Below are 14328 nucleotides of genomic sequence, written 5' to 3' on the forward strand. Positions count from 1 at the left end.
CCCAGAATCCCCCAGCCAGCAAAGCTGGCTGGGGAATTCTGGGAGTTGAAGTCCACCAGGCTTAAAGTTGCAAGGTTGGAGACCTCTGGTCTAGATGAAGCCTGCGAACAAAATGCGACCTCGCGCTTTCAAGCTCACCAAAGGCGCCTCGGTTCCTTTAATCTTTCTCGCTGGTTGAGTAAAGGGGAAAAAAAGCCTCTTAATTTTCGGCTCACAGATTGGCCTCGTCGTCCCGCGAAGGCAGGTCTTAGAAGCTCAACGGAGCTTCGTGATTGGGAGGAAGAGAGAGCCCGGAGGCTATAAAATGCTGATGAAAGGGGGCGTCGCGCAAGCGCTCGGGGGAGAGGTGTTTGCAGTGCCGACGAAGCTGCTGCAGTCGTCGAAGACATGGCGAAAGAGATGGCGTCGCGGAAAGCGGTTTGCATTCTGCTTCGCGACCCCGCCAGCAAGGCCAACGTCAACGGCGTCATTTACTTTGAGCAGAAAGTAAGGCTCGGCTCCCGGGTTATTCTTAAGAAAGAGACTTGTTTGTTTGATTTTTTCTTTCGCTGTAGGGAGCGTAAATTGAAAGGCTACGTAGTACCGAGTGTTGGAAGCTGCGGGTTGGAAATCCCTGATCGGCTTTTTTTGTAGGCTATTCCCGGGCTGAGATGCCGAACCGAAGAGGCTGTCCCAGATAACCGGGTTAATATTGCAAGTTGAGACCTCGTGCAACCTGGGTCCCATCCTTTCGGGAGAAGTCCATTTGATTTCTTCCATAATTGCGAAAGGTTGCAGAATCAGGTTAACTAAATAATCTGGATTCATTGCACAACTCTGTGGTTAAACTTCTACGATTGCTACTTTATCCTGATTTGCCCTTGATCTATTTAGATTTGGCTCTGTTGAGGTTGTAGAGGAGTAGCAGCAGTAGTAGTAGTTATAAAATACCATATAACATTGTCAGAAACTGCAAACTCGAGTTTGGGATTTTTAAAAAAAGAAAAAATAGCGTGTTGCTGGGGAAAATAAAATAATTCTTTTTTTTTGTTTGTTTTACATTTTTTGTTTTACATTCTTAATTCTTGCTCAGATTTTCAGTTCTATCATGCATTTTTTTTACCTCCCTTTTCATTGCCTTTGCAGAATAACATCTGGACCAATGAAACTAACATCCTATTTGTTTGAGGTTATGGTTTTTCTATCTTTTAATTTCCAGTGAGGGTAACGTCCCCAAAACTTTCTCAGGATCCTCAGCATCTCTGTTCTCCATTCTATAATAAAAGATGCACATGCTCCAGATTTATTGAATCTGCTACATAAATAATTGCTGAGTCACAGTTTTAGAAGAGGACTTTAATGCCTGCTTTTGAAGTTGGGAAAGACAGCATATGAGTTTTGAATTCTCCTCACTGGACAAACAGGTTTTGCAACCTCTGGGCCTATTCATAAATACAATCTTATTGAACACAATATAAAGGTTATGCGGGTGCTCAGTATATATCTGCCATGAGAAACTGAAATGGAGATGAAGCTGGATTAGTTACCATAGATGATCTTTTTGTATGCTATTTAGGAAATACTAGATATAGTATTTATCTTTTATCATACATTTCATACTTAGGTTGTGCTCTAATTATGGTAACACTGCTGGCACAATTTTTAGCAACAGCTCTTTTAAAGTGTGGCAAAAGGGATGCTTTGAAATATTTGAATCAATTCTGATCAGCTGTAGAATTTAACTTGTTTGCAGAATAGTTTCAAACACTTATGGTGGCAGTTGAAGATTCACGCAATAGAGAATTTTTTCAATGCATTGTTTGATTTTAAGAAATGTATTTGTTCAGAAGTAAGCATTCAATAGAAACTTTACATTTAAGCCTTGTATATTCTTTTCCAGTAATATTTTTTGAATTTGTTTATATTGATCATTTAATCCTTTGAAATTGAAAAGTATTTGTTTATAGAAAACTGAAGCTATTTTAGAAAAGAACCATGCTTTGTCCCATTGACATACTCTCTTGGCTTAAAAAACATACAAGTTTATGCCTTAATTATAAACAGTTTTGAAAATCATTTTGGCACATATGTATTAAGTAAAATATGATTTCTGGTTGATATCAGTTACCTATTTTTTTTCTTTAGTTTAATTGGGCCTGATTCTCAGACTGTTTGGATGAGTCCCTGAAGTTGTCTTAGCAAGGTTTGTCAAAAGTGGTTTGTCATTGTTGGCAGAAAGTGACTGGCCCAAGGTCACCCAGCTGACTTTGCACCTAACCTGAGTCTGGAATTCTCATCCTCTGGTTTCTGCCTGTTGGCTTAATCATACCAAAGTGGCTCTCAACTGATATAATTATTAGTTTCTAATAGTTGGGTGTTAGTGATGCTATAATTATTTTGCATTAGGTCAATATCTCATGTTTTTAATGCTGCAGTATGTTAACTCTGGGGGTGTGTGTGGAAATCTCTGAATAAGTAACTACTTTTGCCACTGATGAAATACTTGCATTAATGGTTATCTAAATAATGGAAGAACAGTTACAAACTTTCAGGTAATTTCTAAAAGAATCTGTGAAATAAACTTACCCCATGATTGTGAATTTTGCACATTTATTAAACAGTTAAAGTACCTTTCATTGGAATTTGGCCTAGATTTTGGGAATAGTGTAACACTACATTAGTGTCGGACTCGCTTTGCGATGTTTTTCCCCTTCATGGAGCTGGGGTGGGTGTAGCCTGGACTACATTGACACCCGTGGACTACATAAATGAAGTCTTTGGAAATGGAGGCATTTATACTCTGACATACTTGCCATCTTTGGCCGACCTCTAAAATCTAAGGGTCCAAACTATTTTTTAAAAAGTCCCAGAAGAGGAGATTGGTAAAACAGGGCTCTTCTTAATGAAATTCTTCGAACGTTGCATTCTTGGTTGCCATCAAATTAGGTGGAAGTTTTACCCTCCATAGGGTAGTTAAAATTGAAAGCTGTTTGTAAAAGGAGGTTCAGAACTGCCAATGATTCAAGCCTTTTCAAGGGTTTAATCTCTTTAGCATATGTTGTTATCTCTTGGCTTCAGACTTTGACATGGCTCAGAAACTCAGACTTCTGCCAAATTTCTCGTCCATCTGATATTTTAAAATACTTTTATTACAGAGTAGTAACCTGCAGTAAAACAAAGCTTTTGGTAAGAATATGTTATTCCTAAAAAGCTACTCTTGAAAGGGTAGGTAATTACAGCCTGGTCTTTTTTGTTTGGAAATGCCAAAAAACCCCTTCCCCAAAGTAATCAAGAAAAACTGGGACAATAGAGAGCAATTGTTGACTGTGGTTTAGCCTAACCCACCATTTTATAAATGGGTAAAACTGTCTCTCTAGTTCAAGAGACTAAAGATCAAGATTGATAAAAGGAAATGATATAAAGTTTATCTCTGGTAATTTAATCTTCAATAGACTTTTGCTGATCAGGACTGAACGATGAGATTTTAAGGATTTGTTTATAGATAAGAAATGGGATTTGCCAAGAAGAGATCATTTGTATTTTAAGAGGTGATAATTTACCAAAATTGTTTATAATGAAGTCATTTCTTTATAAAAAAAATTATTATTTTTCTTTTCTATTTTTAGTTTGTATTAGTTTTATTTTTGTAATAAAATTACTACAAAGGTTGCCTGCCAAGATTGGGAAAAATTGGAACAGGTGTTTCATACTATAGATATTAACAAATATATGCATGTGCATATGCATATATACCTCTGTTGGTTGTGGCACTGAGAATGTGCACATTAAAATCAAGTATATGGTACACATATTGAAATAGCTAATCCTGCTATATGGCATAGCAGCATTCAGTTTGAGTTTATAGATATGCATGCATCCATCATGTAATTCTCAATGTATTCTTTGATTTTGTCTGTTTCTAAATTTGGATTCCTATTCGATATAGGGTCATTTTTTTTCTAAATTCCTATTAAATTACTTTCTATATGAGGAACAATTTTAACAACTTTAATTTTGCATATTTAAGATTCTTTTGTGAAATTACTGCTTGAACATTATTGTGCATTTTTTTAATATTTCAGGATGATGGAAATGTAATTGTTAAAGGAAGAATTGAAGGATTGACTCCAGGGAAACATGGTTTCCATGTCCATGAATTTGGAGATAACACAACTGGTAACATTTTTGTGTTAACATTTTTCTGATAACTATGAATACAGATTGTAATCCTAAAATTATGGATAAATGATAAATAAATGCCTAAAAAGATTATTTTTAACTTCTAAATGAATGAAAGAAATGAAATTCATCTACTGATAAGTGTTGAATGCTTTTCAAATCATGAATGGAAAGACAACAATTTTTCAAATGTTCAAATTCAAATGGTAGATTTCTTGTATATCCTAATGGATAAGAATGCTTGTAGTTTGTATATGTTATATAGAATACATAGATGGAACCATCAGAGTTTTTCTGTGAGGTTTTATTTTTAAAGCTATCCTTGTTGACTTACATATTATTGTGTACGTTACAGGATGTACCAGTGCAGGTGCTCACTTCAATCCTGAGGGGAAAACTCACGGTGGGCCACAGGATGAAATAAGGTATGTATAAAAATATTTCCTCCTATGTGTAATTTAAAGGTACCTTCTAGTCGAGTGGGTTCGCACTGTGCAAACTAAGACCACCTTTCTAATTCTTTAACTTCAGGTTAGATATATGTGTTCTGTTTGAAATTTTCCAAAAATTTCCCAGTGTTAATCACAGATGCTAACTTAATAGTACACCTATTCACAATATTTGAAAGACATAATTTGCAAAGCTCATTAGTGTAAAACAAGCATCTATCTTGGAGGCATTAAAGTTGCTGCTCACACAAACTGTTCCAAAAGTTGCTGCTCACACAAACTCTTGCTTCAGGCGTGCATGTGCCCAGTGACTTGACTCACAATTTCAGAAATTTTTATCTGTGCCTGCTCATGCAAGATAGAAGTAAATCTCTGAACCTCCAGAGTTTTGTGCAATGATCCTATCGCTAGCTTGTTTTGTCTGTCTCTTCAATCATTCATTATTAATTATTAATTTCATTTATTCTTAGCACCTTTTTTAGCTGCTTGCTTTTTGTACTTCATGGGGACACCTGCTTCCTTCAGTAACTTAAAGTTTCCTATATTATTTTGTTCTCCAGCTTTTGACTTGGCCACCTTTTTCTTTCTAAAACAGTGCCCCCTAACCTTTTGGGCAGCAGGGACCGGTTCTATGGAGAGAGGTTTTTCCACGGACCAGAGGGGCCGTGGTTTCGTGTGCTGCCTGCATCCGCGGATGGGACTTTGCTTGTTTGTGCAGTCCAATTTCTGGCATGCTGTGGACCGGTGCTGGTCCACAGACCAGGGATTGGTGACCCCTGCTTTAAAACATTTGTTTTAAATTTCAGCCCTAAATATTGTGTTCTTAAGAAATGGCAACTGATGTTCTCTCTAAGAGGTTTATAAAGATTAAAAATACAGGTAGTCCTCAATTTATAATCACAATTGAGCCTAAAATTTCTGTTGTCAAGCAAGACAGTTGCCCTATTTTATCACCTTTCTTGCCATAGCTGCTAAGTGAATCATTTTACAAGTGCATTATTGTAAAATTACTAACATGGTGGTTAAGCATTTCCATTGACTTGACTTGTAAGAAGATCCCAATGACACGGGGACACTGCAACCATCATATGAGTCAATTGCCAAGCATCTGAATTCTGATCATATGACTGGGGATGCTACAATGGTTGTGTGAAAAACAGCCATAGGTCACTTTTTTCAGTGCTGCTGTAACTTTGAACAGTCACTAAACAAACTAAGTCAAAGACTACCTGTAGTCAATTTGGGGAGGGGTTATAATTTTGATAAGTAAATTAATAAATTGATTTTTCACCAGATTATATTAAATCAATGGGTTCTTTCCTTAGTATCTTTTTCGGAGGCACCAAGCTAGAATATTTAGGGGAATATTTCTGTATTTCTATATACTAGGTTGAAGACGTAGCAAGAGATTTGTGCTTCATACAGTTTATTCAGCATTGCCAAAAATAAAAATACAGTTACTACTTGAACAAGCAAAATACAGCCATACAATTAAAGGCATCAGTACTTGTATACACATGAATTATAATGAAAATATCAATTTGTATTTGTAGCTTTATATTACAAATAGACCCCAGCAGAACTCTTCAGGACATTCTGGAAACTTGTATAGTTATAAATTCTCTCCCTATGCCATTAACAGCTGCTGCTTTAAGAATTACACAAAAGGAGATCCAGTATTTTGTTCATGATAACAGTGTAAAAAAGGCAATGGCTGCAATAGGAAAACTTTAACAACTAGCATTGTATTTGGCATTGAAGGGTACTTAGATTATTTCTACAAGTGAAGCCTTAAGACTAATGTTACGGACTTTTAAGTGTAACTGGATATTGCATTTGTGGAAGATTCTGTTTACAGCAAATTTTAAATGTTTTAATACCTAAATATTGACAAGAGTATTATTAGCTGGCTATAGTATTTCTAATGGTTGACTACAATTGAATGATTGCAAAACTGATCAACATGACTTTCATGTACAGCTTGAAAACAGCTGTATGACGGTAATACTGTAGAAAATTGTGTATGAGAGACATTGTTGGTCAGGTTTTATGGTTAACTCTGTGAAATAACTCTATTCCAGGCATGTTGGTGATCTTGGAAATGTGATTGCAAATGAGTCAGGTGTTGCAGAGGTGTCGATGGAGGACCAGTGTATTTCTCTCTCAGGACCACATTCAATTATTGGACGTTCTATGGTGGTAAGTCTGGGAATTATTTTTTATTCTGGCTTTCACTCAACCTTTGTAAGTTGAGTGACCTTTGTAAGCATTTTTTTTAAAATTTGTAAACCCAGAATTTTCAGGTCGTAATCAGCAGGGACTTATGTGTAAAACCGTTGATATGGAACCCATTGACCAAACCTGGGCTTATAGCATCCTTAAGCCCAGATTTCCTGATGTCTTGGTATAAATTATAGATGGAGAAATATCCAGTAGAGGTCCATAATATAAGATACAGTTCTGCATATGCTTAAGTTTTCAGATTAATCATCATAGAAAGATGTTCCTGTACACTAGGGATATTGAACATTCATAAGGCCAGTGGCCCAAATCAGGCTGGCCAGTAACAAGAATGCTGAGATGTAATTCACCACACATGGAGAAGAGGAAAGTATCCAGATTTGGTAGCTGTATTATGAGCATATAGGAATAACAATACAACACTGAAGGCAGTAATCCTTTTTTGATTCCTTAATTGCATTTATCTAGAACTTAAGAGTAATTTTGATACATACTATGATGGCTCATCATATTTCTCATGAGGCCTGCTTGCCCTGGAACAAGATTGCTCAGTATCTCGTAAGCATTTTGTTCTTGGTGCAGCAAAGGATTTGCCAGTATCTTAACTAATTTTAACTTACTATTAAACTAGTAGATGCTTTTTTCTTCATATTAAGATATGGTAGAATATGTAATTTCTTGCAGGAATATATAATTCAACAAAGGTACATGTTTTTTTAAAAACAACCCCTGAAAATTGAGAATAAAATTCCAATTTTATTAACTAACTTGACTTGAATGTGTTGATTTGTGCCTTTTAGGTTCATGAAAAAGAGGATGACCTGGGTAGAGGAGGAAATGAAGAGAGCTTGAAAACTGGAAATGCTGGTGGTCGTCTAGCTTGTGGGGTAGTTGGCTTAGCTAAAGCGTAAAGTACTTCTACGAGTGACAATGAGTAGAAGCAGCAGTACAGTATGTGGAATATAAATATGTCTGTAGAATTACCCATTACCGGGCTTTGTTATGATTTAAAAAAGAATCTTATGGTTGTATTAAATGGAATTTAAGCTGACAAGTTGCTTCCTTTACCTTTTTATCTGTTATTAAAGTGCTGTAAAACACAAATGCAGAGTATTGGCATTATATGGATGTTGAGTGTGCAGTTTTTAAAAAAACATTCTAAGGGAAATGCTTTGGACATCTGAAATCACTGTAATGCTAGTTTAATAATCCTTTTCTTTAAAATGTAGCAAATTCTCATTCTAGGTTTTATTTAATAAATCAAGGCTGGTCAAAATAAATCTTAAATGACAGCCTGATCACTGGAGCCCTCATACTCCAAATATTTATCCAAACTTTCTATATAGAACTGCTCCTGCTTCCCATGGGATGTGGTTTAAAATGTTAAATTTTACAAGAAACCAACAAAAATATTTTCATTTAAGTAATCTATGAAGTCTACATAACTATGTTACATTACCTTTATAAAGGCAGTTGCTGAACAGAAGTCCTGCTGCATCACTATGGAAAGTGAAGCAGCAGGGTTATCAAACCCTTTAAGGGTTTGATAACAAACTCTGGTAACAAATCTGCAAAATCCTGTATGGCATTTAAAACAAAACAAAAAACTAAATTTAGTAATGGTTTTATACTGCTAATCCTATATAAAGATGGAATTTCAAAGAGCACTGTTATAGAAGACCATGCTGAAAATAAAAACAGATTAGTGAATCTGGTTCTAATTTTTTTTTTTATGTTAAAGGCATAGAAATCAGAATTGTTAGCAGCGATTACCTGTGTTGGAGCAAATTAGTGGCCTTGTCTTAAAAGCTGTCTACACTGTACTTTGCTATATATATACTTCGGCCATACAAGTCTGTTTCACCACCTGATAACTAGCAAGGACTATAGCCCATTAAAAGTTTTAAGATCTAGAACAAAATGCAGGCCAACAAGTTGAGAGCTTTGTGAGTATGCCGCATGGAAATTTTATATCTTAACACACTGAACTTTTTTTTCAAGCGAGTATTGACCATTTCTATTTATACATACATGATGATGATGATCACTGAATTAGGGATTGCTTACTAAATGAATTTTAGAATCAATTTTGGTATGCTGATAAATGGTATGGAAACAGTTCAACACAAATTACAAATTAATTTCACAAGAATATATAAAGTTATTTTTTATTCTATTGCAAAGAATTTTGCCTCAATTCATCTTCCAAAAATTAAGTGGAGGGAGGGGAAGAATCTATACTTCCGCTTAAGTGAGCATACAAGCTATCTGAAATGAAAGACACACCAAATCAAAACAGAAAAATTTCATGGCATCAGTACTTGCTGTTTGCTGCAATTTTGGATAAGAATATCACTGTGTATAGAATAAACCAACGAATAAAATGTATATTACTCTTAAGGCTTGCTGGCATTTGCTAATGGAGTTAATACTTGTTTCTTTCACTTACTACAAAGTTACGATGACATAGCCAGCTTAAATAGCTTGCTTACTTGGCAAAAGTATGCAAAAGTCCTTTTAAAAACCTTAGTAGTTTGCTTTCGTATACTCTGTTCCAAGACACATTAAAATACAGTGGTAATTTGGAAGAGGTGAACAAGCCCAAATATATTAATGGATTAAATCACCCAAAAGTTTTTCCACAGGAGCTGGCATAAGTCCAGGAACTTATTTATAGGGCAACATTTACCACGGCATTAATTGGATGGCCAGGGAAAGAAGTGACTTCACTGCAAACACCAGATTTCTTAAAACATTTAAAAGCTATTGATTTTTATCTAATGTAGTTAATTAAAATGCATAAATTTAAAATCAATGTAACTATCACATATTTAGCTTCTGTGAACTATTATACAAACGGTTTTAACAGATTAAACAGTCTAATTTAGACTCCAGTACAGCATTAGTTCAAACTTTTAAGATGTTGAACAATTCTTTACCACTTCAGTGCAGCATAGGAAGAATAGCACACGTTAAGGATTGTTATGAAAATAGAGTTTATTAAAAACACATCCCTATTTTTAGGAGCTTTCACCATTTTACCTTCACTTAAATTAAAAAAAAAATAGAAAGCACTTCTAAGTCTGATTTGTAAACTTTTTAAAGTTAAAACTTTAAAAAAGTTACAGCAGAAAATGGGTAATGGTTTATTTCTTTTCATGTTATTGTGTAGCTATTTTAAATAGAAGGGAAGCAATCAAATTGCTTACATGTCCCCATAAACTATGGGGGAATTGTGATATAGCAAAAGCAAATATACAGCATACTGTACAATTCTAAAGCTCTACACTCCAATGTTTGACAAATTCCAGTCTCTAACGAGGAGCCTCCGCAACTGAGCCAGTAGGTTTTTCAGGTTTTTCAAGAGATGAGGTAGACTCAGGTGCTACTTGTTCAGTTGGTTTCACACCAATAGGTTCAGACTCTTTATTAAGTTCTGAAACAGAGTCTGTGTTTTCTACTTTACTGCTCTGAGATTCATAGTTTTTGACCCCATCTACTCTGTCTGTTAACTCGGGTTTCTCCTTTCCTCGATTTTCATCTTTTTCTCTATGGGGTTCCCTATCTCTAGAATCTCTCTCTCTGTGTCCACTGAAACGCCGATTTCTTTCCTCCAAGTCTCTGTGTCTATCACGTTCGGGGCTTCTTCTTCCCCATTCTCTCCTTTCACGATTACCAAGACGTTCATGCTCTCTCTCATCATTACGGTTGCCATAGCGTTCACGTTCATTTTCTATCCGATTTCCAAAAGACCTCCTTCCAAATCTTTCTTGGTCTCTATGTGGAGTAAATGGTGGCCTGTCATTCCTGAACTGCCTTCCATCTCTATTATCCTCAGATCCTCCTGGACCACCTCCGGGCATTCCACTGGGCCTTGCAAAGTGGCCTGGGGGTGGGAAAGGGCCCTTCATCCCATGAGGTGGTGGCATTCCAAAACCACCTGGCCCTGGAGGCGGACCTCTGTGCATCATATGAGGAGGCATATGCCGAGGTGGCATCATTGGAAACCGTTGTAGATGAGGTGGTGGCATTCCTGGAGGTCTCTGAAGTGGTATCAAACCGGGTCGGGCACCTAAAAGGCCAGTAGAAGGTGTCTGAAGCCCAATCACTGGACTAGATGTAACTCCTTGAGTACCTAGTAAGCCAAAAAAACATGTAATTAATTACAAGATACTTCTTGTTCACATATAATCTCTCAAAAGACTAGAATATTTGCTCTTTTTTTCAGGCTTCAATTTTTGTAACATTTAATATGTTTATAAACATTGACGCATGCAACATTTAAACAGACTTTTACCAATAGTTTTATCAATACACTTAAAAATTTAGTGAACAGAGACCTGCTTTCAATTTTTTTCAAAAAGTATAGCCTACCAAAACTGAAACACTATGAAAGAGTACATAATTCAAACCCCTTGTATACTGTTTTTCTGAAAGTTCAGCTCAATACCAATTATGCAAAATAAGGTTTTGCATAATGGAGAAGGTTGCACATGAAACTAATTCAGTTTTTTTTAATAGAAAATTAAATGGATTATCTGTGGATCAGTACTATTTAATCAACATGGCCCATTTAAATCCTTTTATTTTAATAGGCCTATTCTAACCTTCAATATCTAATATACAACAAACTACAATTCTGCGATTATCTCAAAACTACCTCAAAAAACTTGCATTGATACAAGCTTTCTGTCTTCCAGTTAAGAACTACCCTGCATCAATCCAAAATCCATTCCAGAAACTTAAAGTGATAGAATTCATTTTAACATACATATATGTCCTTTTAAGATACATATATGTAACAGGAGGGGGGAGATTTTGCATTAAATGCTTTGCTGATAAAACTGGGCTTATAATACCCAGAATAATTTTTGAAGGTTTTCTTTCTTTAAAGATTTAACAAAACTGTAATGTTATACCATACAAGTATTTCAGATCCATCTTCATCCGTAAGAAACATCTAAATAGGAACTCAGTAATTAAAATAATTTAATTTTCAACTGTATACCAAATCTTGTAACCAGAGCAGAACATAAAGTCCAAGTATGAACTGAAATTGCATTTCAAACATCCTATGTATTATGTTCAGAAGTATTTCTCATTCCTTTGTAAAGCTGACACAAGAGTTAAAACACAAAGAATTAAAGTTTTTGCATTTCAATTGATGGAGCATTTTTTTCAGCAATCCAATATATTATTGACTAAGGCTGCTCCTTAATTATACATACACAATTAATTATACACACAAGCATACATACTTTCCGTACACATATTTCAGTAAGCATAGCAATAATTCTAAACCCTTATAAATACCTAATGTCCTGAATAGAAGACTCCAGTCTGGTTTTTAGAAATACTTTAAACCCAAGATTTTCTTGCTTAAAAGAAACAGAATTCCCCTTCCCCTACAATATACCAATGGGATGGGCTGAGGGTTGTATCTATATTTGCTAAGCAGCCTCAAGTGCACATGAGAAAAGAATCTAGTTTTCTGAACCAGGTTAGGCAATTTTTTACAATGCCTCACCACTTCCCATTCATTAGTTGCCCAGTGTGCAAAACAAGTTTCATATATATTAACAGGCAATGCCCATTATATAATTCATAAATTTGGGGTTTGGGGGGGCAGAGGAGAGGGAGAGATTTATATGCTGCCTGTTTTTATGACTCTAGGGTTTGGCAAAATAACATAGCTCAGCCAAAAACACTATCACTGCTAGAACAGTGTCTCAAAGATCCTGATCAGCCTGGAGGGCGGAGATGACGATTAGTATCTTCCTGCAGCTTTTTGTCTCATGGTTGTACCCAACTTCAGCACAACATATATGGAAAGACACACTTCTATTATTATATTCAAAACATGATCCACGTGGCTGCAACAGGTTCTAGATCCCAGAGGCAATTTACACATTCTTTAAAGACATTTCACTTCAAAAATAACCAGCAGGAAACAAAATGGATATGTTTAGCATTAAAGAGGTCCATGTATCACCCACAATTTAAGACCTCTAAATAACTATTGAAACAATTGAACTCAAGGACCAAGAAATTCAGCTGGGATTAAATTGCAACATAAACTATATTTTTAAAGAGTTGTATTATTTAGAATTAGGATTATGTTTAGATTTTGTTTCTTGACATATTTTCCATACTTTTCTTTCAAATAAAGATAAATGTATAACTATAATTAGGAGGAAGAAAAGTAGTCAAGAAATTAAAAGATTACTAGACAACCCGTGCCCCACTGAGTAATTGTTTCAAAGGCATTTCCTTACCCAGAGAAAAAGAATGACCAAGGGCAGACAAAAAAGCAAGCAGCAGGAAACTATTTTCAACTTCCTGCCAGCTTCCCACTGAATTTCCTAGGAGAAATCTGGCAGGGAAAACCAGAAATCTGCCTCCCTCCCTCCCATTTCCATCAGCCAAGTAAGTGGTTGCTACTGGGCATGGGAAAGAATGAGGGATTGAGAGACTGACAAATGATCACTGAACATTGAAAATAGATCATGTGACAACAGCAGCAGCTAGTTCTAACCAACCATAACTTCCCAATGATAATTTGTTTCCTTCACCAATTTTCAATTATAATCTCCCTTCCAATGACTTACGTTTATTATTCAGTATTTTACATTCTGAAATTTTTTTAAAAAAATCTTCTTCTTCCAAGTGACATCTTTTCAGGTATCTGAAGAGTGTTATCATATTCCCCAGTTGTTTTTTTCTCAGGCTAAATATATAAAACCCCTTAAATATCTGCTCAAGAACTTGAGTTCTAGTAGCCTAATATTCTTGATGTCTTCCTTTGAACCTGTTGTAATTTTCCCAGATACTTTTTGAAATAACAGAATAGAACAGAGTTTAAGGGACCTTGGAGATCTTCTAGTCCAAGCCCCTGCTCAAGCAGATCATAGACAGACAAATGGCTGTCCAGTCTCTTCTTAAAAAACCTCCAGTAAATGGAAATTAAATGTGGAATTGCAATGGAAATCAAATTCAAAATGGGGTTATTCTTGGCTTACCTGAGAAACAATAAATAAAAGCCTTCTATAGTAGAACTTTAAAAGAATAAATGTAAAGATAAAGAAGGAATATGTAGTGATGACTTGCAGTGCTTGTAGCATGTTTGTGATCCAACTCAAAAATGAATTGCCATGTGTTAACAGCAAGTGCAAATTTACAGAAGTCTATGAAGAAAAGGTCATATTCAATTGAGATAAAAGGATGAAGTTTTAACTAGAAACAAAAGAGGATGCTACATGATGAAACTGGCAGAACTGAGAGATATAGTAGAGACACTGTGATTCAGTGTTTTGAACATACTTTGTTCAACCCTGACAAAACAAACAGAAAACAAATACTACAAAAAAAGAGAATACTGTTGACATTTTTAAAAGGCAAATTTCCTTAACAATTAAAGGCACTTTTTTTAAATGAAGTAGCACTCTGCTATATTCCAAGGAACTTCCTGGCAGGTCATGCA

The 14328-nt window shown here is 35.6% G+C and overlaps 2 protein-coding genes across 6 annotated transcripts in view; one reads left to right on the plus strand and one right to left on the minus strand.

The window, feature by feature from the left end:
• The first annotated feature begins 327 nt into the window (after positions 1–327).
• On the plus strand, positions 328–7952 carry SOD1 (superoxide dismutase 1). Its single transcript, XM_058184701.1, has 5 exons — positions 328–486; positions 4062–4155; positions 4514–4583; positions 6689–6806; positions 7649–7952. The coding sequence occupies exons 1-5, from the start codon at positions 388–390 to the stop codon at positions 7757–7759; spliced, it is 492 nt and encodes a 163-aa protein (XP_058040684.1). The 5' UTR covers positions 328–387; the 3' UTR covers positions 7760–7952.
• Positions 7953–9873: 1921 nt separating this feature from the next.
• The window catches only part of SCAF4 (SR-related CTD associated factor 4), a 63658-nt gene continuing 59203 nt past the window's right edge, over positions 9874–14328 (minus strand). For all 5 annotated transcript variants that reach the window (XM_058184698.1, XM_058184696.1, XM_058184699.1 and 2 more), the window contains one exon: positions 9874–10983. In XM_058184698.1, the coding sequence (XP_058040681.1) occupies positions 10163–10983 (821 nt within the window). In that variant the 3' untranslated portion in view covers positions 9874–10162. The remainder of the gene's footprint in view (positions 10984–14328) is intronic.

The sequence above is a fragment of the Ahaetulla prasina genome, chromosome 5 (genome assembly GCF_028640845.1).
Source record: "Ahaetulla prasina isolate Xishuangbanna chromosome 5, ASM2864084v1, whole genome shotgun sequence".
In the NCBI taxonomy this organism is placed as follows: domain Eukaryota; kingdom Metazoa; phylum Chordata; class Lepidosauria; order Squamata; family Colubridae; genus Ahaetulla; species Ahaetulla prasina.